The sequence below is a fragment of the Rhyacophila brunnea genome, unplaced genomic scaffold (genome assembly GCF_057557595.1).
Source record: "Rhyacophila brunnea isolate RB1 unplaced genomic scaffold, BYU_Rbru_1.0 scaffold_13, whole genome shotgun sequence".
Taxonomy (NCBI): domain Eukaryota; kingdom Metazoa; phylum Arthropoda; class Insecta; order Trichoptera; family Rhyacophilidae; genus Rhyacophila; species Rhyacophila brunnea.
The window spans coordinates 8,851,466-8,875,933 of record NW_028232785.1 but is presented as its reverse complement, the minus strand read 5'-3'; the positions used below and the strand labels follow the sequence as shown (position 1 = coordinate 8,875,933).

At 35.2% G+C, this 24,468-nt stretch overlaps 1 protein-coding gene, 1 long non-coding RNA gene and 1 pseudogene across 3 annotated transcripts; 2 read left to right on the top strand and 1 right to left on the bottom strand.

Moving 5' to 3' along the window:
- The first annotated feature begins 600 nt into the window (after window positions 1–600).
- LOC147076369 (uncharacterized) lies at window positions 601–5,222 on the top strand. 2 transcript variants are annotated; one of them, XR_015069285.1, is made up of 4 exons: window positions 601–847; window positions 1,703–1,852; window positions 3,590–4,388; window positions 4,557–5,222. It is a non-coding gene; the product is annotated as an uncharacterized LOC147076369 (long non-coding RNA). The 2 variants fall into 2 exon arrangements; XR_015069286.1 differs by having other exon boundaries at window positions 3,590–4,020; window positions 4,610–5,219.
- Window positions 1,784–5,412, top strand: LOC147076368 (uncharacterized; annotated as a pseudogene).
- Window positions 5,413–7,911: 2,499 nt separating this feature from the next.
- Window positions 7,912–16,373, bottom strand: LOC147076367 (uncharacterized). Its single transcript, XM_085941590.1, has 3 exons — window positions 16,166–16,373; window positions 10,910–11,059; window positions 7,912–9,357 (listed from the first exon to the last, which is right to left on the bottom strand). Exons 1-3 carry the CDS (start codon window positions 16,313–16,315, stop codon window positions 7,912–7,914), a joined length of 1,746 nt encoding a protein of 581 aa, XP_085797716.1. The 5' UTR covers window positions 16,316–16,373.
- Between the last annotated feature and the right edge of the window lie 8,095 nt (window positions 16,374–24,468).

Sequence of the window (24,468 nt, the reverse complement as noted above, 5' to 3'; positions counted from 1 at the left end):
GAGCAATTCAATTTAGATACGTTTTAGTCGATACAATCACTGGGTCTTTATATTGGGTCCCCGCCGTCGCGAGCTGCAATCACTGTCAGTCAGCGTAGTGTTGCAAACCGAACTATAATTATAGTTCATTTTGGTCCGTGTACTATTAAAAAAGTAGTAACATTTTCGTCAGCGTACTATTAAAAAGTATAGTACGTCAAAAATACCACAATTATTCTTAAAAATGAAATTAATTGAATTCGCCGATTAGCATTTTTCGGTCGTAAGAGGTGTTTAAAGCAGGGAATCGGAATTTGTCGAATTCTCCGTTATGTTTATGTGACAAACAAAAATTTACATTTTCAACACGTCCTATAAGTTTTGCGGAAATACTATCATTCTTGGACCGCATACTATTATTCGATGACAAAAAGATAGCTGAATCCCAAAATGGCGACTGTCAGCTAAAGACGGCGCAGGACCAGTCCAACCACCAAATCACTTTTTGAAATGATGTATTATATTATAGACCCCTTTTCGGGGGACGCCTTCAAGTATGGAAAGTAAACAAACATTTTGACGTCTGACTGGCAATACTATATAGAAAATTTGTCAATGGCCATAGATAATAATATAAGTTCAATGGCAAACATTAAACCAAAATAGCAGGTGACGGCTCTTATCAATTTATCTTCAGCGTCGGTAGTGCAAACTAATCACTTATAATGGATGTTAAACGCGAACCGAATGACAGCGAATCAGGTGAGGAAGGTCAGAATTGGTCTGATCAAGCGATAAAAACTTCGAACAGCCCGGAAGCCAGCCCTTACCCGTTGAAGCAAGAGGCCATGGCGTTTGTGAGTTTGAGGTTAGTTTTTCAGAACTTTGAATACCTAATTGTGTTATAGAAACATGCCTCGTGCAAGCATAATGTAGAATTTGTTCAATATTTATTAAAATTATTCATCTTTGGACTTCCTGCGTATCGTATTCAGAAATACGATAAGAAAAGGGGGAAATACATAACCTAACACGTGTTTAAAATTTCATCCTATATGATCTCTACACGCTCGTGAACTAAACATTGTTCAGGCTCACCCAGAAGGCAACCCTTTCTCATTATTTTTGTCAATGAATTCGACTCTACAGAGGAAAAATCACATAACACTCAGTTTTTTCAAAATAGGTTTTATTGGATAGTAACATTGAACACGACTAAAAACAGGTTATGTCCAAATGATGTAAGCTACAAAAGCCGTTTTATTATCTAAATTCTAAATTTAACAGGCATTTATTAAAAACGAAGGAAGTGTTGTAAGAAAAATGACTTAACTACAGTTTTTATTGGTTTTCTTTGATTAACTCAATAATTAATATCAGATTAAGAATTAAGAAACCTAATTATTGATTATCATGCACTTCATGTTTATTTATATTTAATGGTCACGCACCTAGCGCGCCTTTAGCGGAGAAAGACTTTTAAATAACTTTGCCCGAAAACCTTAACAAAAACATTTTTGTGCCATTTGCAAAATTTCATTTGTGTGGATTACGTCCTTCATCCTTTCTGATTTCTGAATTTACATTCATAATAACATCCTCTTCCATTATTGACTTAATGTTTAACTCTATTCGTTTATTTTCGGTAATATTTATACGCGACTTACCTCGTTTGAAGGTGATTGCGATATTGTTAAATAATATTATTTTTTGATATTTTCAGAACCCTGCAACTAAAATTGATATAAAATCCGTAATTGATAATGACATTGGAGATATCAATGAGATGTTTGTTGAAAACACAATGCGCCAGGACAATTATGATGATTCGAAACCCGGATGCTCCTATGAACAACACGCGCCGATAGATCAGGTACGTTTTAATGTATATCGTCGCTGCACCCCCCCATAATACCCAGTGTGCCAAATTTGCGAACATGAGTTTTTGACATTGGTCATAGAAAGTATATTATGTAAGTGCGCAGTGTAAATCTACTCCCAAATAAATGTATTGCATTCAAAAGGGGCTGATGCAGCGCCATCTTTAGATAAATAAAGCCTGAGTATATCTTTTTGCACAATCAACGAGTTGTCCACTGTTCAGCTGTCAAAATCAGATCAATAATTCAATCAATAATTCTCAAATCAAATATATTAACTATCAGTTTTATTTATAATTAATATACATTCCTGTTATCCATCAGCTGTCAAAGTCAGACTAGTCTTTCACACAAAAACCGGTGGTAATATCGATTTCTAATATTTTCAAAATTTGTAGAGGGCGTGTTAATTCTAGTGTATTAATTATAATGTAACTCATCTATCCAAATCAAACCATTCCCTGTGTGAAGACAGCTGGAAATATCGATTTATAATAGCATTTTAAAACTTATATTTTAATTAGCAGTCTATCCATATATGAATAGTGTTGTGCAGTATGAGCACTCTATAGAACAATGAGGCAATGCTAGTTCATCCATAGACAATGGGAGAGGTGGAAAGGGTAGGACCAGTTTCGGCTTTCTACTTGATTCGGCAATGGCTGGTGTCACCATTGGTCATTTTTCACAAAATTTTAATTAGATATAAAATTACCACACTATAGCTTTATTATAATTTCATTATTTGATGATCAGTGGACATTGGACGTTTTAGCATTGTTCCTCAGACAGTATGTACCTACAAGTTGTTTTTAGGAAGCTGTGATTAATATTATTAATATCTTCACTCATTTGGACTGTTAGATGACTGTGACTGATAACATAATAAAAAGCGCAGAAACAAAGCCACGGGATGGTTATACCGAAATTACTATTAATGTCTATGCTCTCATTCAATACTGTGGCGAAATTCAGACCTAAACGGTCATCGTGTTGTCATCTATTCCTTTTTCGGAAGCTTTTGGCGGCTATCGAGGGACGTTTATCATATTTATCTATTGAGTTTATAAATTGTTGACAAAAAGTTAATCGTCTAAACTGTCTCTAAAAATGAACTCAACTAAGAGAGGTGCTGTTAAAACATAACACTGTTTAACAGTTCAGACAGTTAACTTATTGTAACAATTCGAGGGCTTAGTGTCAAACAACACTATCTACAAAAGTGCAACTTCACAGGAGAGCCAAAAATCGTTATTTTAGATTTTTGTAACTCAACAAGGAAATGTTTATTTAAAACCTAATGTTAATATTTTATAATTTATTGTGTATTGTACATTTACCTATCTTGCTTATGATGATGTTAAAATTTATAGGGATAGTTTTAAAAAAATATGAAAACAAGGGTAACTTATGTAGTTATCGTTAAACTTTACTGACGATTTAATAAGAAATTAGAAAAGATTGACATAACTCATATCTCAAAAAAAAAGAAAACACTTTTGTAGATAACGTTTTCTGACTTTAAGCACTCGAATTAAGCCCGGAAATACATTAATATGATAAACAAACCGCGATATCCGCTGATAGCTGCCGAAAGCGGACATCTATATATAATAGATGTCATGTATTTTTCTTTTTGTATTATATATGTATGTTAATATTTCTATCGCCATACGAATCTATATCCTTTATTACGTAATTCGAATGAATAAAACAAATTATTTTTATAGATTTCTACTGAGTTTTTCAACAGTTTTACGAAAGGGAGTAAACTCACAAAGGACTCTGCATTCCAAGATGAAAAGACACAGCATCCCGAGATAACTATAGATGAACTAAATATCAAACAAGAAATACAGACAATGTGTTCAGCCAAAAAACTAAAAACTTGTAAGATAAAATTAATCTTAGATCACAAAACAAATATAAATGCACATATTGATGACAAACCATATGAATGCGGAGTGTGCTCGAAGAAATTCTTTCTGATACACAATCTAAAAAGGCATACATTTAATCATACTGGTGAAACACCACATCAATGTGAAGTATGCTCATCTAAATTTTCTACGAAAGACTATTTAAATATTCATAAATTGAGACATACAGGTGAAAAACCATATCAATGCGATGTATGCTCTTTTAAATGCTCAAATCCCAAGTATCTAAAAACGCATAAAACGATACATACAGGTGAAAAACCATATCAATGCGAAATATGCTCGAAGAAATTCTTGCTGCGACATGATCTAAAAAGACATAAAATTACACATACTGGTGAAAAACCATTCAAATGTGAAGTTTGCTCATCTTAATTTTCGACTAAAAACCGATTAAAAATTCATGATATAACACATACAGGTGAAAAACCATATCAATGCGAAACATGCTCGAAGAAATTCTCGCAGCTCAACAATCGAAAAACGCATCAAATTATACATACTGGTGAAAAACCATTTAAATGTACAGTTTGCTCATCTAAATTTTCGACTAAATACCAATTAAAAATTCATGATATAACACATACCGGTGAAAAACCGTATCAATGCGAAGTATGCTCGAAGAAATTCTCGCTGCTCAACAATCTAAAAACGCATAAAATTACACATACTGGTGAAAAACCATTTAAATGTGCAGTTTGCTCATCTAAATTTTCTACGAAAGACTATTTAAAAATTCATAAAATGATACATACAGGTGAAAAACCATATCAATGCGATGTATGCTCTTTTAAATGCTCAAATCCCAAGTATCTAAAGACGCATAAAATGACACATACTGGTGAAAAACCATTTAAATGCGATGTTTGCTCTTTTAAATGCTCACATCCCAGGTATCTAAAACGGCACAAAATTAAACATGCAGTTGAAAAACCATATCATTGCGATGTTTTCCCATCTAAATTTCGTCGAATATACTCTCTAAAATTGCATAAAATCTTACATACTGATGAAAAACCATATCAATGCGATGTTTGCTATTTGAAATTCTCACAGCCCAGGTATCTAAAAGCGCATAAAACGACACTGCTAAATAGCCATATAAATGCTACGTTTCGCGGATTTGCGATTTAAAAACGCATGAAATGGTATAATGGTGAAAACCATTTTAAGTATCAGTAATACGAAACCCCCAAGAGTCGATGTCGCGCACCAATGTTCTAGCAACATTCCATCCCATAGTTCTGCCTTTCCACTGTTTGGTTGGTATTATCGAATCCGGTCGGCCCGAAGAATAAGCAAGTCAGGTGGGGGCTGTTTGGTTCGCTCGCATACATCTTCAAACTGAAACTTTATTATTGTATTTTCGTCAATATTTATAATATTATAACACGATCATTAAATAAAATAATCACTTTTGATTACCCAGTTTTTATTATTTTGAATATAATATCTACCTACTGACACTCCCCTCTGACCGGGCTCATAATAATGACCCGCCTGAGGTGACAACTTCTAATGTGCGTGGGTGGCCAAAGATGTGCGAACTCCGAAGTTTTGACTCTCAGGTGTCGGATCAGGGAGTCACCTTAGCGAGGAATCGGAATAGCTAGTAGAAACACTCGTTGACGGTGCTCAACTATAGGTACTTTACGAATAAAACTCGCTTTTATTATAATGTAATTTATTGTCTATGGCACTACTCTTTTATCTAGGGTAATGGTCACAGTAGAATATTTATCATATAAAATAATTCAGAAAAATGTTATAAAAATTATATAGTTTATATTTAAAATTTTAGAATTAAGAATTTACTTATTTAATCTTATAGACTTGTAAAAAGTCTTAATAGGCACAATGAAAGATTCACAAATAACTTTCAGTTATTGTCTTTGGTCGTGCATAAGTCTATAAAGTGTTATATTAGAACCAGGATTTATTATATAAATATTACTAATAGTCCAAAAGCACTCCCGGAGAGTACTTTTGGCCGCCTGAATACTATCTTTAAAAGTGACTTTCCACTGTGCCTAAAGCGCAAAGTGTTCAACCAGTGTGTGCTTCCCGTGATCACATATGCGTGTGAAACATGGACCTTAAGTAAAAGAGAGATCCAGAAACTTTGAGTAACACAACGTGGTATGGAGAGGTGCATGCTGGGCATAACGCGAAAGGACAAAAAGAGGAATGAGTGGATAAGGAAGCAGACAAGGGTTTGCGATGTAATAGAGTTTATTAAAAGCCTTAAATGGAGATGGGCTGGACACAGCTAAAAGAAGAGACAATCGTTAAACAAATCTAGTCATCCAGTGGTATCCAAGAAGTACGAAACGTCCGCAAGGTAGACCTAGAGGCCGCTGGATCGATGAAATGGTAAAGTTCTGCAGAAGTACGTGGCAACGCAATGCACAGGACCGAGAGAAGTGGAAGCAGCTTGAAGAGGCCTTCACCCAGCAGTGGATAGGTTCAGGCTGATGATGATGATGTTGATTACTAATAGTCTTCTATCGTTATAAAATGTTTATTTATTTAATTATTCATAATCTTATAACTAGTACATTGTTATAATTATAAAATAGTTTTATATATATATATATTATTAATGTTTAAACTTAATGGCACTATTTTAATTTGAGAGGTAACGTCGTAATTAAAAGTAGTGGGTTCGTTTGCATATTAAATTTTAAGTTCGGGTTCGCGGAAGAACGACTGAACGTGACATGAGGTACTGGTTTCGCGGTCACTGTGTGAGTGACGGATTAACGCGAAATAAATCTCGTAGCGGATTATTCGCGAAGATGTAGTTCTTGAATTGTCGAAACCCTTTGCGAAGATCTGAAGCGGGTTACGGAGAACGTCGTAGAAGCAGGACCCGGACGGAACTGATCTGTATAGAGAATTTGGCCTCTTTTATAGAGGCCCTGAGGGATATCGGGAGGCAGATTGCTAGAGAGGGAAAACCCTTACGTCCCTCTCTACAATGGAGGAAAATTTAGGTTAATTACACAGGTTGTAATTTTTAAATATGAATGGTAGGTAATTAGATGGAGGCTGATGGCCTGCAGGTATACTGAAAATTTTCATGTGCCTGCTTCCATACTTTCTTATAGTTGATAGGTACGAGAAGAACTGGGGAAGAGCTAAGAACATACTCTTAGATGGGGGTTAGCAATTATGCAAAGATTTATCCAAATAAGTTATATGCAAGAATTAGTTACTCGCTAGTACAGAAGTCGGCAAACCGCGGCTCGCGAGGCACATGCGGCTCTTTAGGTATTGGAGTGTGGCTCTTTGCCAAATTCCCAATTCACAATTTTTACAAAAACTTTTGCAAAATTCACAATTTTATTTTTTGTCATTATTTATACATTTTTTGTAAATTTATTATTAATTATATTATTATAATGACATTATCGCGAGCCTTATTTTTCCTCCGTGACGGTTGATGCCCATTGCGAAAGTCGACGAATTAAATTTTTCTCCATTTGATATTGACACGAACACTTGAAATACTTACAAATTCATTGGTGGATTTAACCAGCAAAGTGTATGGAACTCCAAATTGGTAGGTCTTGTCACCAAAATTGAGGATTTGGAGCGAGAAAAATGCAATTGACACACTGGACACGTTTTTACCTATATGAGTGTATTCTGAGCAATTCAATTTATTTTATATAATATAGATTGAATTTGTCCACCCTACTCTCATTATTATTACCATAATGATGAAAACACGTAACAATAATAAATTATTACAGAAAAGTACTGTCTTCTACCATCAGTGTTTTTTAGTGCATTTGTAGAGTGTTGAGCAGCAAAAATGTAGATGAGCATACATTGCATAGTATGTGGTTCCTTTACACTAATATTTATTTTTATTTCCCAAGCATTTTTAAAGACCAAGGCTGTGAAAATTTACATGAGCACACTTTGCAATCATATGGTTTTTCAATAGTATGTGATTTTGTAATTTTTAAATATGTCATAGCCAAAAATTTAGAAGAGAAAAACTACATTCATATGGCTAGTCAGCAGAATGTGTCAATGTATGCTTTTTCAAATATTTCATCATAGAAAATTTACTTGAGCAAACATCGCATTGATATGGTTTTTCAACAGTAGGTATGTGTCATTTTATGCCTTTTTAGATAGTCGAGCAGCGAAAATTTCTTCGAGCATACTTCGCATTGATATGGTTTATCACCAGTATGCAACATTTTATGCCTTTTTAGATACCTGAGATGCAAAAATTTAGATAAGCAAACATCGCATTGATATGGTTTTTCACTAGTATGAGAAAGTTTATGCATTTTTAAATTGGTGCTGTGCAAAAATTTAGTTGAGCATACATCGCATTGATACGTTTTTTCTCCAGTATGTATGATTTTATGCGATTTTAGAGCGCCCAGATGCAAAAATGTCTTAGAGCAAACATCGCATAGATATAGTTTTTCACCGGTATGTATCATTTTATGCGCTTTCAGAGACTTGAGTTGTGAAAATTTTGATGAGCATTCTTCACATTGAAATGGTTTTTCACCAGTATGTGTCATTTTATGCTCTTTTAGATAGTTGAGCCGCAAAAATTTCTTTGAGCATACTTCGCATTGATATGGTTTTCCAGTATGTGTTATTTTATGCGTTTTTAGATGGGCGAGCTTCCAAAATGTTGTTAAACATATATCGCATTGATATGGTCTTTCACCAGTATGTAACCTTTTATGTATTTTCAGAGAACTGAGAAACGAAAATTTAGAATAGCAAACATCACACTCATATGGCTTGTTACCAGTATGTATCATATTATGCGTTGTTAGGCTTCTAAGCTGGGAGAATTTAGATGAGCACACTTTGCATTTATATGGTTTTTCTTCAGTATGTCTCTTTTTATGTTTTGTTAAGTATCTCATTTTAGAAAATTTTGATAAACAGATGTCACATTGATATGATTTTTCTCCGGTGTGGGTATCTTGATGCGTTTTTAAATAGCTACGCTGGGAGAATTTTGATAAACACAGTTTGCATTGATATAGTTTTTCAACAGTATGTGTCACTTTATGGATTTTAAGAGAGCCGGGCAGTGAATATTTTTTTGGACATATATCGCATTGATATGGTCTTTCACCAGTATGTGTCCTTTTATGCATTTTTAATTTGCACAGCCACGAAAATGATTTTGAGCATACATCGCATTGATGTTGTTTTTTACCAGTACGTGCACTGGTATTTTTTTTGTGATCTAAGATTGATTTCATACAGAAAACAATGTGTTCTTTTAGCAAACTCGAGGATTCGAATATTGAGTAACAAACACTACAAACAAAATTAAGCGGACAATATTTCACTTTGCTCAGTTGAATCTGAACCACCTTCGGAAAATACATTTTATGTATTTCTTGTTTAATGTTTAGTTCATCTATAGTTATCTGGTGATGCTGTGTTTTCTCAACTTGGACTGCAGATTTGGAATCCATGGTGAGATTACTCCCTTTCATATTTTTGTCGAAAATGACGATGGGCAAGGGACTCTCACACTTAATGTGGCGCTGAGTAGAAGTCTAAAAAACAACACATTTTTTTTTATTCCATCCAATTGCGTAAAATAATGATAAATAATTCAGTTTATTATGTTCGTATGGAGACAGAAAAAAGAAAGTATTTGATTCGAAAAGAAAAATACATATCGAAACCAAACCACGAAAATCATCATATAAGTCACATCGGTGTGATCGGTAAATCATTCCACGTGACAAAATACTGCATGCCTCCACGATGGACGTTTTGGTCTGATTCTTGTTACAGCATTGTATGAGAGTAACGACATTAATTACCATTACCTCCTAAACATCAACTTATATCGAACATACATAATTTAGAAAACACTTATAAATAATAAATATAAATTATAAGTAATAGATTTTTTTTTTAAAGTAAGTCAACCGGTAAGAATTGAACCTGCATCTCTTGGGTTAGCGCCTGTGCGCATAGTAGGCTGTGATACAGCTACCATACTTACTTGCGATATTTTTTATTATTGGCCCCCAAAACTCTCTTACTTATTAACTTAACCCTCTCCAGTATCAGTGTTACTAAGTGTTTTCAAAATTATGTAGTAAAAGAAATAATTAAAATTATTAGTAGGTTCAAGTAAGTTACAAAAAAACAATTTGGAGTGATCCTTGACATCGGTAAGTAATGAAAGAAGTATCTACTTTGATTTAAAATAATAACGCCGATCGCCAATAGTAGCTAAATTTGAAGAGCGCTTCAGAGAATATTAAGGGCTAAAAGCAATAAAATTTCGCAATTAACGAGGAAGTATGGCAGCTGTGCAGATATGCAGGTTCATTTCCAAAACATTTCTATGGTTATAATATATTTTCCCAGAAGTGTTTTCAAAATTATGCATGTTCAATAATAAAATTAGAATGTTACATTCGTAAATCTTGTGAATTTTTTGTTGAACAAAAGAAATAGTTATTCAACTAATATCAATTCTTACTAATGATCCGATAACAAGAATTGATAGGTACATACTTTCTTTTGAAACGTTGTAACAAAAACCTTTGTGTGGTTTTGTTTCTGCGCTTTTTATTATGTTGTCAGTCAGTAATGTAATGCGTCAATTACATTGAGATACTTTACGAGCTGCTTGTTGGCGAATTTAAAAGAGGGCGATTCAGCTACTGCGATTGTGATGATGACACACAAAACTTTCCATTCGCTGAGAAGCCAACAAGCTAGCGACTATTTTGACAGAACGTAGTTCGTTTTTACCGGGAGGTCGCTACTACGCTCTACTGCGCAGACGCAGTAGGCCCACACGCTAGCGTGTAGCGTGTAAAGTTGACCTGCTTTCAACTTTTCTCTGTAAATTGTTTCCAATCAGCTTGTTAGCTTGTTCAATGATGACACTGGTCGACTTTACAGGCAGATTGTAAATTCGCCAACAAGCAGCAATGGAGGGATTAATAATATTAATCACAGCTCTCTAACAACTTGTAGGCACATACTGTCTGTGGCTAAATGCTAAAATGTCCAATGTCCACTGATCATCAAGTGAAGAGCACACTGGAATAAAATGGCATGCAAGACGATATACAAACGAACCTGATGTATCATCGTGTGTAGTCCATATGAGCATCCGGGTTTCCAATCGTCATAAATGTTCGGGCGCATTTGGTTTTCAACAAACATCTCATTGTTATCTCCACCTTCATTATTAATCTCGGATTTTATATTACTTTTAGTTGCAGGGTTCTTAAAATAAATAATAATATTATGTAACAATATCGCGATCTTCCTCAACAGATTTAATGCCACGGATGCATTAAGGCCTCCCCCATCGTCTACTACCGCTCAAATATACGAGGGTGGGTCAATAATTCCTTAGAAAAAAGCATTAAAACAGTTTTTGTTTTTGTTTTTTTTTTTTTATTTCTCAACATAATCTCCTTGGAGCTCAATACACTTGGTTAGACGTTTCTCAATTTTTTTTAAACCGTCAGAAAAATAAGTTTTCGGAAGGTCCTCAAAATAAGCATTTGTCCGATCGATGACTTCTTCATTTGAAAAAAAACGTTGTCCACTTAGCCATTTTTTTAAGTTTGGGAAAAGGAAAAAGTCACTGGGGGCTAAATCTGGCGAATACGGTGGGTGGTCGACCAATTCGAACTTCAATTCTTCAATTTTAGCCATTCATCGTAAATATGTGTGAACACGGGCATTGTCCTGATGAAAGAGGATTTTTTTCCTGTTTAAATGAGGCCGTTTTTCTTCAATTTCGTTGTTTAGCTGGTCCAATAAAGATGCATAATAATCCCCTGTTATTGTTTTTCCTTTTTCCAAATAGTCAACGAAAATAATTTCACGTGCATCCCAAAATACAGTAGCCATAACCTTACCAGCTGATTTTACGGTTTTCGCCTTCTTTGGACATGGTTCGCCTTTCGCAATCCACTGCTTTGACTGTTCTTTCGTCTCGGGAGTATAGTGGTGTATCCATGTTTCATCTACAGTCACAAAGCGACGAAAAAATTCATCCGGATTGCGTTGCATGAGCGACAACAGGGCTTTAGAGGCCACCACCCTATTGCGTTTATTGTCGACTGTGAGCAAACGCGGCACCCATCTTGCAGAAACTTTTTTCATGCCCAATTTGTCATGTAAAATAGAAATGACGCTACCTTTTGAGATCCCTTTAACCTCAATTATCTCACTCAACTTTAATTTTCGGTCACTTAACACCATATCGTGGATTTTATTGATCATTTCTGGTGTAGTCACTTCTACAGGACGTCCTGAGCGTGGTTCATCCTTTGTTGATGTACGACCACGTTTAAATTCATTTAACCAGTTATAAATAGTTGCAAGTGAAGGAGCAGATATGCCGTGAACTAAATCCAACTCATTTTTTATTTCCTTTGCTGTTAACCCTTTTATATTAAAATGTTTAATAACAGCTCTAAACTCAATTTTCTCCATTTTTGTAAACAAGAAATTTTTTTTTTTAAATGTACGAAAATAAAAAACAACAACCCGACCAATCTGATTGAAACTTCGCAGCATACTGAATCGGTAGTGCCGCTGCATGAAAACAAACCGCTTACAGTACTAGTCGCGCCACCTGTCGGCTTTTCTAAGGACTTATTGACCCACCCTCGTATCAAATTGATTTCAAGTAATTCACATTTATTTTTATTTACAAAAATTGATGTTTATAAAAATATGATATACTTATAAAACAGAATAAGGGATGAAATAATAATGAAAAACAATAAATACTATTCTAATAGTAACAGCCAAGGCGCAATCCGTTCTGCAGGGCCGGACATAAAATACTATCCTACTAAATTTAACATAATACGGCAGCTGCTAAATAAGTTATTTCCGTAAAAAATTAGATTGTATTCTGACAAATTGATATGCATACTGTATGCGTACCATTAATTATTTAAATACTTCCATAGAGATTATTTGCTGTTTTTAATAAAATACTTGCTAAATTTGCGAGTGTATAATTACCAAAAATTTGAAGCCGTAATAATATTTTATTTATTATTAATAAAAACTTTATGCTTATATTCATAGATGTCACACAAAACAAAATTTTATCGTGTGCCAATAAATTATTAATATTTCTCAAAGTATTGTTCACAAACTCAATGTGTACGGAGAATCTTTTTTGCGAAATTGTAACCATAATTAAACACTTAACTAACAGTTTGGGGAATGTTGATAAGAGATTTCTCAATTTTTTAGCATTCGACTCCGTAATAGACTGACATTATCATATTGCAATTAACCAGGCGCGCACACGGGAGGAGGGATTGTTCATTCTCAATAATTTGTTATTGATTAGTCTAAGTGAAAAATCAATAATCTGGCGTTATCCAATATACAATCAATTACAAAATCGAAACGTTATACATGAGGAGGCACTATCACCGCCGTTTGACAATTGAACGAGTTTAGCGATAGCGTGCTCGGCAAAGTCAACATCCAAGAATGTTGACATAAATGGCACTGCAAGCTAGTTTATTTTCTAGTGAGTATATATGTATAAATGGGTATTCTCTTTAACACTACAACATGACGTGAGGCCTAATGATAGCAGTATAGTGAATCTGTGGTGTAATAGTAGAAGTGAAAAATGGTCATATTATAAACAACCCAACTTTGAAGAAAATCACGTAAATATATTGTGTGATAGCGCCTATGATGGCTTGTAATTTCGTGGGTCCCAGGTTCGAACCCTGGTCTAGCAAATACACATAAGTACTGTGTATTAATTTGTGTTCGGAGTCACAGTATGGACCTAAGAGGTTGAGCAAGTGGTTAAGATCCAATTCTAAGAAAAATAACAATAATCTGTTAATATAAATCTTCATTCTGTGGAAGCCTATAATATGATCTTATTAGGATCGGACATGGTAAAAAATATATATTTTGACCTCGTCACGATTCGACTCATGAGTCTCAGGATGAGGAGCCAGTACCTCAGATACTGGACGCTGGACTACTTATGACACTATATCTCATATCACCTCAATACTACGACTAGGTAACTCTGATCTGGTTATTGTTGGGAAAATGAAATTTGAACTTTATTTGATTGACATAAATCTAGGCTATAAATTATTATTTAAAATAAAAGTGGAAAATTGCGCTTCTCTAATTGGGAACAACTAAATAATGTTCAATTGTATAAAAACATATTGTAAATAGATACATTATTTTATTTGTGTTCAAATGGATAGTACAAAACTTAAATCCATTACAATTTAAATTCAAATTCCACCAAGTACCTTCGGTCGATACTATTAATGTTAATATAAAACATTAGATAAAACTAAATTTAAATATCGTTATGTTTTAGCAGCGATTCTCAAACTGGGATCCGCGATCCTTAGGGCGGCCGCGAAGCGGTTTGGGTAGGACCACGAAAAACGAACGTATATTATACTATTTATATTTTTATAATTATAGGATGTAACATTTCTTGGGTTTTGGATTTAGATTTATCCCAGGTAGTCTAGAATCTAGACTGTTACTGCACAGGTACTGTAATTTCACCTTAGGTTACCCGGCCCAAATGCACTTTTTGATTTTTATGTTTCAGCTATTTCTAGATTTATCAATATTACATGTATCTAATTATAATCTTATTACTCTCCAAATCGATAGCATTATTTAGTAAATACATACAGTACACTCTCAGTACCTAATCCGCCGCTCGATTATCCGACAACTACTAAAACCCGCCGTTATTTTTAGTTAAAAGCACAAAATCAAGCTCTATAATTCGCCGGTATTTGATTGTCAAATTCAAAAGTTCGCCGCGTACAAGTATTTATACAACGCAGATGATACGGGTATATTTTGGAAACTTCTCCTTCGTAACACGTACGTTCATCGCGAAGAAAGTAATGTACCAGGGACCACAATATTATGCCGTGCTTCAATGTAACCGGGCCACAAAACCAAGCTTTTGGTCATAGGTAAAGCCAGGAATCCTAAGCCATTCAAGAATATCTGCCTCATTGAACAACTGGTTGTGTCAAGTGATTTACTGTTTAATATTTAGTTAATAAACTTAGTTTATAAATATGTATAATTTAGTAAATACTTGATATTGATTATAAATAAAACCGTAATTAGCAAGTACAAATTTTTCAAAAAAACTATTTTTACGAAATACCTGTTTTAATTTTTACCATAGTTTATGTGTATGCACTATAATCCGCCGCTTTCACTAATTGGATACTTGTCTGGTTTTTTGGGGTGGCGGATTACTGAGAGAGTACTGTACTATCCATCAGATTTACTTTACCTGTAATAAATTATAAATGTATATAACAGACACTAGACAGAGCATCACATTATTACGAACAAGAGCGATAGATCAGAAGTACCCATAGCGAGATATACCAACCAAATTATGAAAAAGGCTTATGAACAAGATCACAGAATGGACGACATTTACAAGCGTCGTAAAGGAATGGTTAATGAATTCAGAATAAATATATGTTTTAAAGTTGAAAGTTCATCTTTAACATGATAATATTATGATTAAATTTAAAAAAAAAAACTATTCTAATTGTAACTTTTAAAAAATGTCTCAAACGTCAAGCTTATAATTATCCCGCTAGATGCCTCCGGTAGGCGTGTGTATTCACCTTTAGTTCTGTGAGTTAAGTAAATGTTATTCGCTGAATAGGTAAGCGGTGCACAATGATACCATACCAACACGTCACGTGAGCCCATGTGTTATAACCGTCATATTACGAGTATCATGAATAATAAAGGCAAACAGCCTACTAAAGCATTCTGTCAATTACCCGACATTTGTAAAACTACTTAAAAAAAAGTACTTACGTGATATCACGTTGCAAAAACACTTGAGGTTGGTGGTGTGAGGAATACGCGTGAAGTGACCTAACTCTTGCTTTGCTTTTTATTATATTGTAGAATGCATGGCCCGGGATGACTCCATATCTCCTAAATAGGGATGAATGTCTTTTAAGGGAAGTTTATTTACTTGTGACATCAGATGGTCTGGCTTAGTTGGATGAATGTGTTGGTGTTGTTACAAAAAAGAAATATGCTGCGCAGTCATATTCGCTTCGATTCAATAAGAAACGGGTTGCCTTCTAGGTGAGCCTCGACAATGTTTAATTTTCGAGCGTGTAGAGGCAGAAATTTTAAACACCCACGTGTTATGTTAGGTTAGGAATTATCCCATTTTACTTTACGAAACAAAGACAGGTACCTACCTGATTTTAATAAATATTTAGCAAATTCTACGTTATACTTTCACGAGGCATGATTGTATTAGACACGTAAAATAAGTTCTGAAAAACTAACCTCAAACATACAGATGGCATCGTCAACAATCTCTTGCTTCAACGGGTATGGGCTGGCTTCCGGGCTGTTCGATGTTTTGATCGTTAGATCAGACCAACTCTGACCTTCCTCGCTTGATTCACTATCCTTCGGTTCGCGTTTTACCTCCATTCTATGTGATTAGTTTGCACTAGGCACTAGTACCGACGTTGTAGATAAATTAATAAGTGACGTCACCTGCTATTTTGGTTTTCTGTTTGCCTTTGAACGTATATTATTATCTATGGCCACTGACAATAATTCTGTACAGTATTGCCAGTTAGACGTCAAAATGTTTGTTTACTTTCCATATTGTCTAGCAGCAGGTTAAATAGGGACACGATTTGTGTTTAAAAGTAAAAAGTGTGTATACAAGTTATTGATATTAAATATTTCAATAAATTTATTATTTATTTCAGAGTTAGATACCTACTTATTATATTTTTACGAATACGACACAAAAAATGTAGTTTTATAAAGTACCTAATGAGTATTAAAATTTAAGTACCTAGTGGTAATTGTGTAATATTATATTGGCATGTAGGTATATTATTCTAATTCAGATTTCCAAAAAAATCAGTTCTTCATAAATAATTATTACGGATTGATACAGTCGAGAGGACGTGCTTGGTTCCATCACGCTTTTAGACTTGTGGGAGACAACCGAAAGTTGTCCCGCTGAAAGAGTTCACAATACCATCAATATAGTTAGTTTTATGAATCTACTTCAGGTGCGATTAAGACTTGTTTTTTTTTTATTTTCGTACTCTTTTAATGGTATTCCATCAGCAACTTGAATAAAACTTATTTTCGGAAATTTCGGAAATCAAATTCATTTTTTTTCAGTCAATGCCAAAGATGGACGTTGACGTTTCATCCAAGGATAGGTACCGAGAAAGAGCATTCGTCCAACGAATTTCTTTTTTTCTCCCTTTACACCTCGACTGTGTATGAAACCAAAAAATGTCTATATTACGATCAAGTAAATATAAAATTCTTCGTCGACAGGCATAAATATTTTACTACAGGGATAATGAAGGTATGGTACGCGATCATTTTAAAGAAAAAAAAATAAGTAGGTACTTACTATTTTATATAGGTAATTACTTATATTTAAAAAAAAAATATTTTGTATTATTATTTGATTTTATTATTTTTTCGTGTGAATTTTCGTGTGAAAAAAAAGCGGTCACCCATCCAAGTACTATCCTTGCCTGATGTTGCTTAACTTCGGTGATCGGAAGAGAGCGTTCGACCACTCGGCTGGTAACATTCTGCGTAGGTAACCCTGAATTTTGTGCACACAATTTTAATATCACGGCCGGCAGTAAGACATTATACCTACATGTCAAAACTGCACAATCAACATAAAATACAAGAAATAGGAACTACTTGCTTCATCAGTGAATTTAAACAATAGGACATGATTTTCATCTTGGTTAACAATTTCAACATAAGCTTGAGGTTCATAAGATTGCATTGTCACTATTTCCTCCATTAAATCACGTGGATTTTTTCAATATTGAAATCTTGTACTGCTCCAGTGCCATCTTAAGATACTAAGCCTGAATATTTCTTTTTGCGCAAGCATATTTCTTAAACGAGTGGTCCCACTGTTCAGCTGTCAAAATCAAATCGCAGATTGCCTGACATGAAGCTTCTAGTTTCAAAAACCCCTAAAACGGTTTTCATAAAATTTTGAGTTAGATATATATTTAGAGATATGTTTTTGTCCACTATATGTTGGACAAAGTAATAGTTTCAAAAAAGCCCTAAAACCGTCAATATCTATTATCAAAAATTAGGCTTAATTTCAAAACCCCCTAAAACAGTTGGGGTGTGAATTTCAAACCCCCTTAAATGAATAAGCCTATCAGCGGCTGCTCTGATGGTCATGTGATACGGATTTCAATATGTCTGCATGAACAAAACTAAAGTGACTTCGTGTTGATCGCTCTGTAGGTTAATAGTATTTTTTCAGTGGCGCACCCGTGGTGGGGGGGCATGGGGCCCTGGCACCCGCCAAAAATGAAAATTATCAGAATGATTTTTAAACATTGAAATTGAAAGCCATTAAAATATAACCTTTGGGCTTAGACAAATAAAAACACGGCATACAAATGATTTGTAATAATTCTCCAGCACCCTTTTTAGAAAAATTTCTTTGATTTTAATTTTTAACACAAAAATTTCGAAACATTAATGTCAGGTTTTTTTAGAAACCCAATCCCTAATGGAACTGTCAAAAAATTCTCGGTGTCCATCTTCTATCCGTCCTATCTTCTTTTACTCGTATGGTTCCTATACTTTCGTCAGTTGTTATGCGCACACCCGCAAATATTTTTGAATTAGTACAACCATCATCTCCTTCTTCTTCTATTCGTATGCGTTCCTATACCATTAATCCAATTGCGATGAAATTTTGCTGAGTTGTTTGGCGCACCCTCGTGAAGGTTTCTTAATTTTTACAACCATCTTCTTCTTCTATTCTATCTTTTTTTATGCGTATGCATTGCTACAAAATTCATCCGATTGCGATAAAACTTTTCACAGTTGCTGTGCTCACACCCTCGAAAATTTCTAAATGATGGTTGTAATACTTCAAAAACCTTTTCGGGCGTGCGCACAACAATTCACCAAAGCTTTACTGCAATCGGATGAATGGTATAGGAACACATACTAATAGAAGAAGATAGAATAAAAGAAGAAGAAGAAGAAGATAGTTGTACTAATTCAGAAACCTTCATGGGTGTGCGCACAACAACTGACGAACGTTTTGTTGCAATCGGATGAATGGTATAAGAACCATATGAATAAAAGAAGATAGAATGAAGAAGAAAAAGAAAATGGTCGTACTAATTCAGAAACCTTCACGAATGCGTGCACAATAACTGACGAAAGTTTTGTCGTAATCGAAAGTATGGTATAAGAACCATGCGAATAAAATAAAATGAAGAAGAAGGAGAAAAGATTGTTATCCTAATTCAAAATCTTTTGCTGGTGTGCGCCCACAACTGACAAAAGTTTCATCGCAAATGGATGAATGGTACAGGAACCATACGAATAAAAGAAGATAGAATGAAGAAGAAGATGATGGTTGTACTAATTTAGAAACCTTCGCGGGTGTGTGCACACTAACTGACGAAAGTTTCATCGCAATCGGATGAATGGTATAAGAACGCATACGAATAGAAAAAGAAGAAAATGGTTTTTCTAATTGAGACACCTTCGTGAGTGTGCAACCAACAACCGACGAAAGTTTCATCGCCATCGGATGAATGGTATAGGAAAAAACGTTAAAGTTTCCAATACCATCCGTCATATATGCACAGCCATGGATATGCACAACTGCTTTCCAAGACGCTTTAAACGTGTCTGAAAGATGTGATTTTATGTGCTCATACAGTCCCGAGACGAAGCCGCACAGGACTTATGCTGCAACCATGCACCGTAGTGCTTATAGAAGAAAGTTTAGAAAGAATTTTAATCACCATACGAATAAAAGAAGATAGAATGAAGAAGAAATGGAGAAGATGAAGAAGAATAAGGTTTTTCCAACACAAAAACCTTCGCGTGTTTGCATATAATTACTCACCAAGGTTTCATCGCAATCGGATGAATGGTATAGGAATGCATGCGGGACAAACATTAATTTTTTAAATTATAAGTATAGACTACTTATTATTATTAAACTGGCGCTAGGGGCCGTTCAGGTCCATGGCCGACTGCACAACGTTTTTCCAGGCATCTCTGTCCAGCGCTCTCTCTTCCCAGTTGACTATCCCCAGCCTTTCCGCATCCCTTTGAATGTTGTCCGCCCATCTCCGTCGAGGGCGGCCAAGAGGTCGAGTGCCAGCTGGTGTGCCTTTGTAAATCCTATAGAGAGTTCTAGATCGTTCAGATCGTACAACGTGGCCCGCCCATCTGAGCCTTCTTGACCTCAGAATATTAGTGATTCTAGGTTGGTATCGGTCGAAGAGCTCAGCGTTTGTGCGGATGCGCCACCGGTGGTTCTCATTGACGGGTCCAAGTATTCTCCGGAGGATTCTGTTTTCAAACACTTGGAGCGCCTTTTCTTGTTTTTCTGTTAAACCCCACGTTTCACATCCATACATGACGATTGGCTTGATGACCACGTTATACACCCGGAATTTCGTTTTGATGGACAGCATTTTGGACCTGAACAGACGACTCAGCGCGAAGTACGCTGCATTTCCACTTCTCAGTCGGTCAGAGAGCTCTAGGGACATTTCATTTTTAGAGGTAATGTTGGAGCCCAAGTACTTGAAGAGAGAGGTTCTCTCGAACGAGGAGTTTCTTATTCCAATGTTTCCAGAGGGTTCAATGCCTCTTGTCATTTTCAAATACTTGGTCTTTCCCACATTTACTCGTAGGTTCAACCTTTTCGCTGTGTCCTCCAGAGGAGTGAAAATATCTCTGACTTCTTCTTCAGATTCTCCGAGCACCACCAAATCATCTGCGTAGCCCAATATTTTATGGGACCCATTCAGGGTAACTCCACCTTCTGCTTTCAGAGCTTCTCTAACGGCTTTCTCTAAAGCTAAGTTGAACAGCATTGGTGATAAGGAGTCGCCTTGTTTTAGTCCTGCTGTCACCTTAAAAGATTCTGATATACTACCTTGCATATGAATTCTACTTCTGGATCCGTCCATGCATACTTTTATTATATTTATAAGTTTTGACGGTATTTCAAATTCTTTCAATATATTCCAGAGAGCTTCTCTATCAATAGAGTCATATGCGGTTTTAAAATCTACAAAGAGACAGTGTACATCTTGGGCGTATTCCCATTTCTTTTCAAAGATTTGGCGCAGTGTAAAGATTTGATCGGTAGTACTGCGGTTTCGTCTAAAGCCGCATTGGTAGTCACCAAGAATGTTTTCGGCATATGGTAGAATTCTTTCGAGAATAATGTTCGACAGAACTTTGTATGCAGTATGAAGAAGAGAGATGCCACGGTAGTTTGCACAGTTGAGTTTGTCCCCTTTCTTGAAGATAGGACAGACCAGTGATTCTTTCCATTCTTCAGGAATCTTTTCTTCCTCCCATATTTGTTGCAGTAGCTCAAGCATGGCACTAAGAAAGGTTTCTCCTCCATGCTTGAGAAGCTCCGATGGAATATTATCGTTTCCTGCCGATTTGTTATTCTTTAAATAACTCAGTGCTCCCATCAACTCTGCCTTATTTGGTGGCGGTATAAGAGGTTCTGCTGTCGCGATTTCTGGCGATTCCAAAGGTTCATCTGGTACAGAGCGTTGAAGTAAGTTTTCAAAATGGGACTTCCATACGTTTAGCACTTGCTCTTTGTTTGCCACTATCTGACCCTGTTGATCTTTGATTTGTAGCGTGCTAGGTTGAAAGCCTCTTTTTTCAAAGCTCACTTTCGAGAAGAATGATCGAGTTTTATTTCGTTTTGCTTCTTCTTCCATCTGCTCAAAATTACTTTTGATGAAGCTTCGTTTGCACTTTCTCAGATGCTTTCGGACATTTTTGCACGTCTCGCTATATCGTTTCTGTGCTTCTTCGCTCTGCGTATTTTTCAGATAGAGCGCTCTTTCTGCTCTTCTCTCCTCCACCATTTGTCGGCAAGTGTCGTCGTACCAAGGGCACTTTACTTTCTTGGGTGCCAGTCCTATCGAGACTTCCGCAGCTTTTACCATTCCTTCTTTTAGTCTCTTCCACCTCTCATCGATACTCCAGGCTTCTCCTTCGGTGAGTTTTCCGATTTGGTTTTTTAACTCTTTTCTGTAGCTATCTCTTCCGTTTGGAGTTGTCAGCTTTTCTATATGGTACTTCACTCTCGTCTTCGCATTTGCGTGGGCTGTCTTTTTAAGTTTTTCCCTAAAGGTTGCTATCGATAAGTTGTGGTCCGTATCACAGTCAGCGCCTCTGTAGCTTCGAATGTTTTCAATAGCTTTATCGTCGCTATAGGATTTGTTTCCCGAATAGACCAAATGTCAATTTTACAGGAGACGAAAAACAAATTTCATTGTCGTATATTTTAATATCAGTAGATGTAACAATCATTCTTTCTATACTGTATGATTGCAACATTATCTAAGAATAGATTCCAAGAATAATATACTGGTATAAGTCATTAAATGCACAGAAAATGCGTTTTATTTACAAGTACTCACTGTGGATATTCGGGAAATTTTTAGCGCTCTCTTAGAATATAGGATATTCGGGACAAAACATGGACGTTCGGGATTTAAGACCGTAGCGTATTGCTGCACGGCCCACAGATTACTGAGTGGTCAAAAAGTACGCGCCTCAAATGTTATATTTATTTACACGATAATTGTTAATAATTACCTCTACTATTTAAATACTTAATGATCGTAATTATCCAAGTTCGTATGTAATAATAACACGCGGCAATCGCTTTTTTCGGTTTTTTTTCGGATTAAGTAATAAAATAGTTTTTAAGTAATTAACTATTTTTTTATTGAACGAATATTTCACAAGATTTAAGAATGTACCATTCTAATAATTGAACATACTTACATATTTTTTTTAAATCACTTCTGAGAAAATATATTATAAGGTATCTACTACTTTAATTACTAACCGACGTCACGGTCATTTCTCCAATATTTTATGATGGTACTTACTCGTACTTGCTAACAATTTTATATTAATACTTTTTCCAAAAAAAAAATCTATTTATATATATATCTGTATATTATTATATATATATATATATATATATATATTTCTATAATTGACAATTAAACTTATTACAAACCACCAAATAAATATTATATATTTACTATTGTAAGGAACAACAACACAAAATAATAGCATGTATAAATTAATTACCATTGGATGCTAATATTAGGTAGGTACCAATATCCTAAGTATATAATATCCACCAAATAAATAGTTACTAACATACATATTAAATTAAAATATTAATTATCAGCGCATTCAAAAATAAATAATAGCATCGCCTTTATTTTCATAGAAATACGTAGATTAAAAGTAAAATAAAGACAAACAATGTTTGATTAATAATAATTTGAAATAATAATTATTTTTTACGTCATAGTAGTTGCCGGGTCATACTGTAGAATTCATATAACCGTTGGGATTTTGTGTCATTTATCAAAACAAAATGCAGTTATTTAGGTTGAAATACTCACTTCCACAACTCTATTGTGCGTTTAGGGCGAAATGGAGGTGTATCAGCTATGAATGATCTCTTCAAATTTGATGAATTCACTATTAAAACAATAGTAACGTTAAAAACAATATCAATAAGACGAAATTTGAAAGAAGTCTCCAGACGGCGGAAAAATATGAAAGTGGGCGTGATTGTTTTAGAGCTAGACAGCGTGAATGTGGGAGCGAGATGCACGGCGTGAGCGCGGTTTGATTGGCTAAAGTCATATTCGGGAAATAAACACTCAGCCAGAGATATATTTCGACTGAAATTAACTTGGATATTCAGGTACGAATAGTTGGACATTCGGGAGAAAACCACGGAGTAATTGTAACTTAACATGGCGTATTCGGGTTTTTTAAAAAAAAATCTCTGTTCCTAGATAAAAATATATTGTTTTTATAAATGATTTCGGTAGAGTTCGATAAAAGAAATTGAACTGCATTAAAATGTCGATTTCGACAAAAATGGATATTCGGGAAACAAATCCTATAGCGACGTTATGGTGTCGTCTATCAATTAGAAAATGGTCAATCTGGTTAAAGGTCTTCCTGTCCCTTGAATTCCAAGTCACTTTATGTATATTTTTACGAGGGAAAGTGGTACTTCGGGCGATTAAGTTTTTGGCGCTGCAGAAGAGAGCCACTTTTTTACCATTTTCGTTAGAATGATCATGTAGGCTCTCTTTTCCAATAAAGGGTCTGAATACAGCTTCCTTCCCTATTTTCGCATTGAAGTCTCCTAGCACACATTTGATATCATGTCCCGGTAGCCTGTCAAAAGTCGCTTCAAGGAGATCATAGAAATTATCCTTTTCGGCCTCTTCTGAAGTCTCTGTCGGGGCATGTACATTCACAAGTGATATATTAAACCATCTTCCTTTGATTCTGAGCACACATATGCGCTCGTTTACGGGTTCAAAAGAAAGTATAGCATCTGCTACTTCTCTGGCGACCACAAAACCTGTTCCAAAAACATGTTTCCCTTCTGTGTTTCCGCTATAGTAGATAACATGCTGTCCGACTATAAGTTCTCCGCTATCCGGCCAACGGGTTTCCTGGATGGCGGTAATTTGGACCTTATATTTTGACAGTTCTTC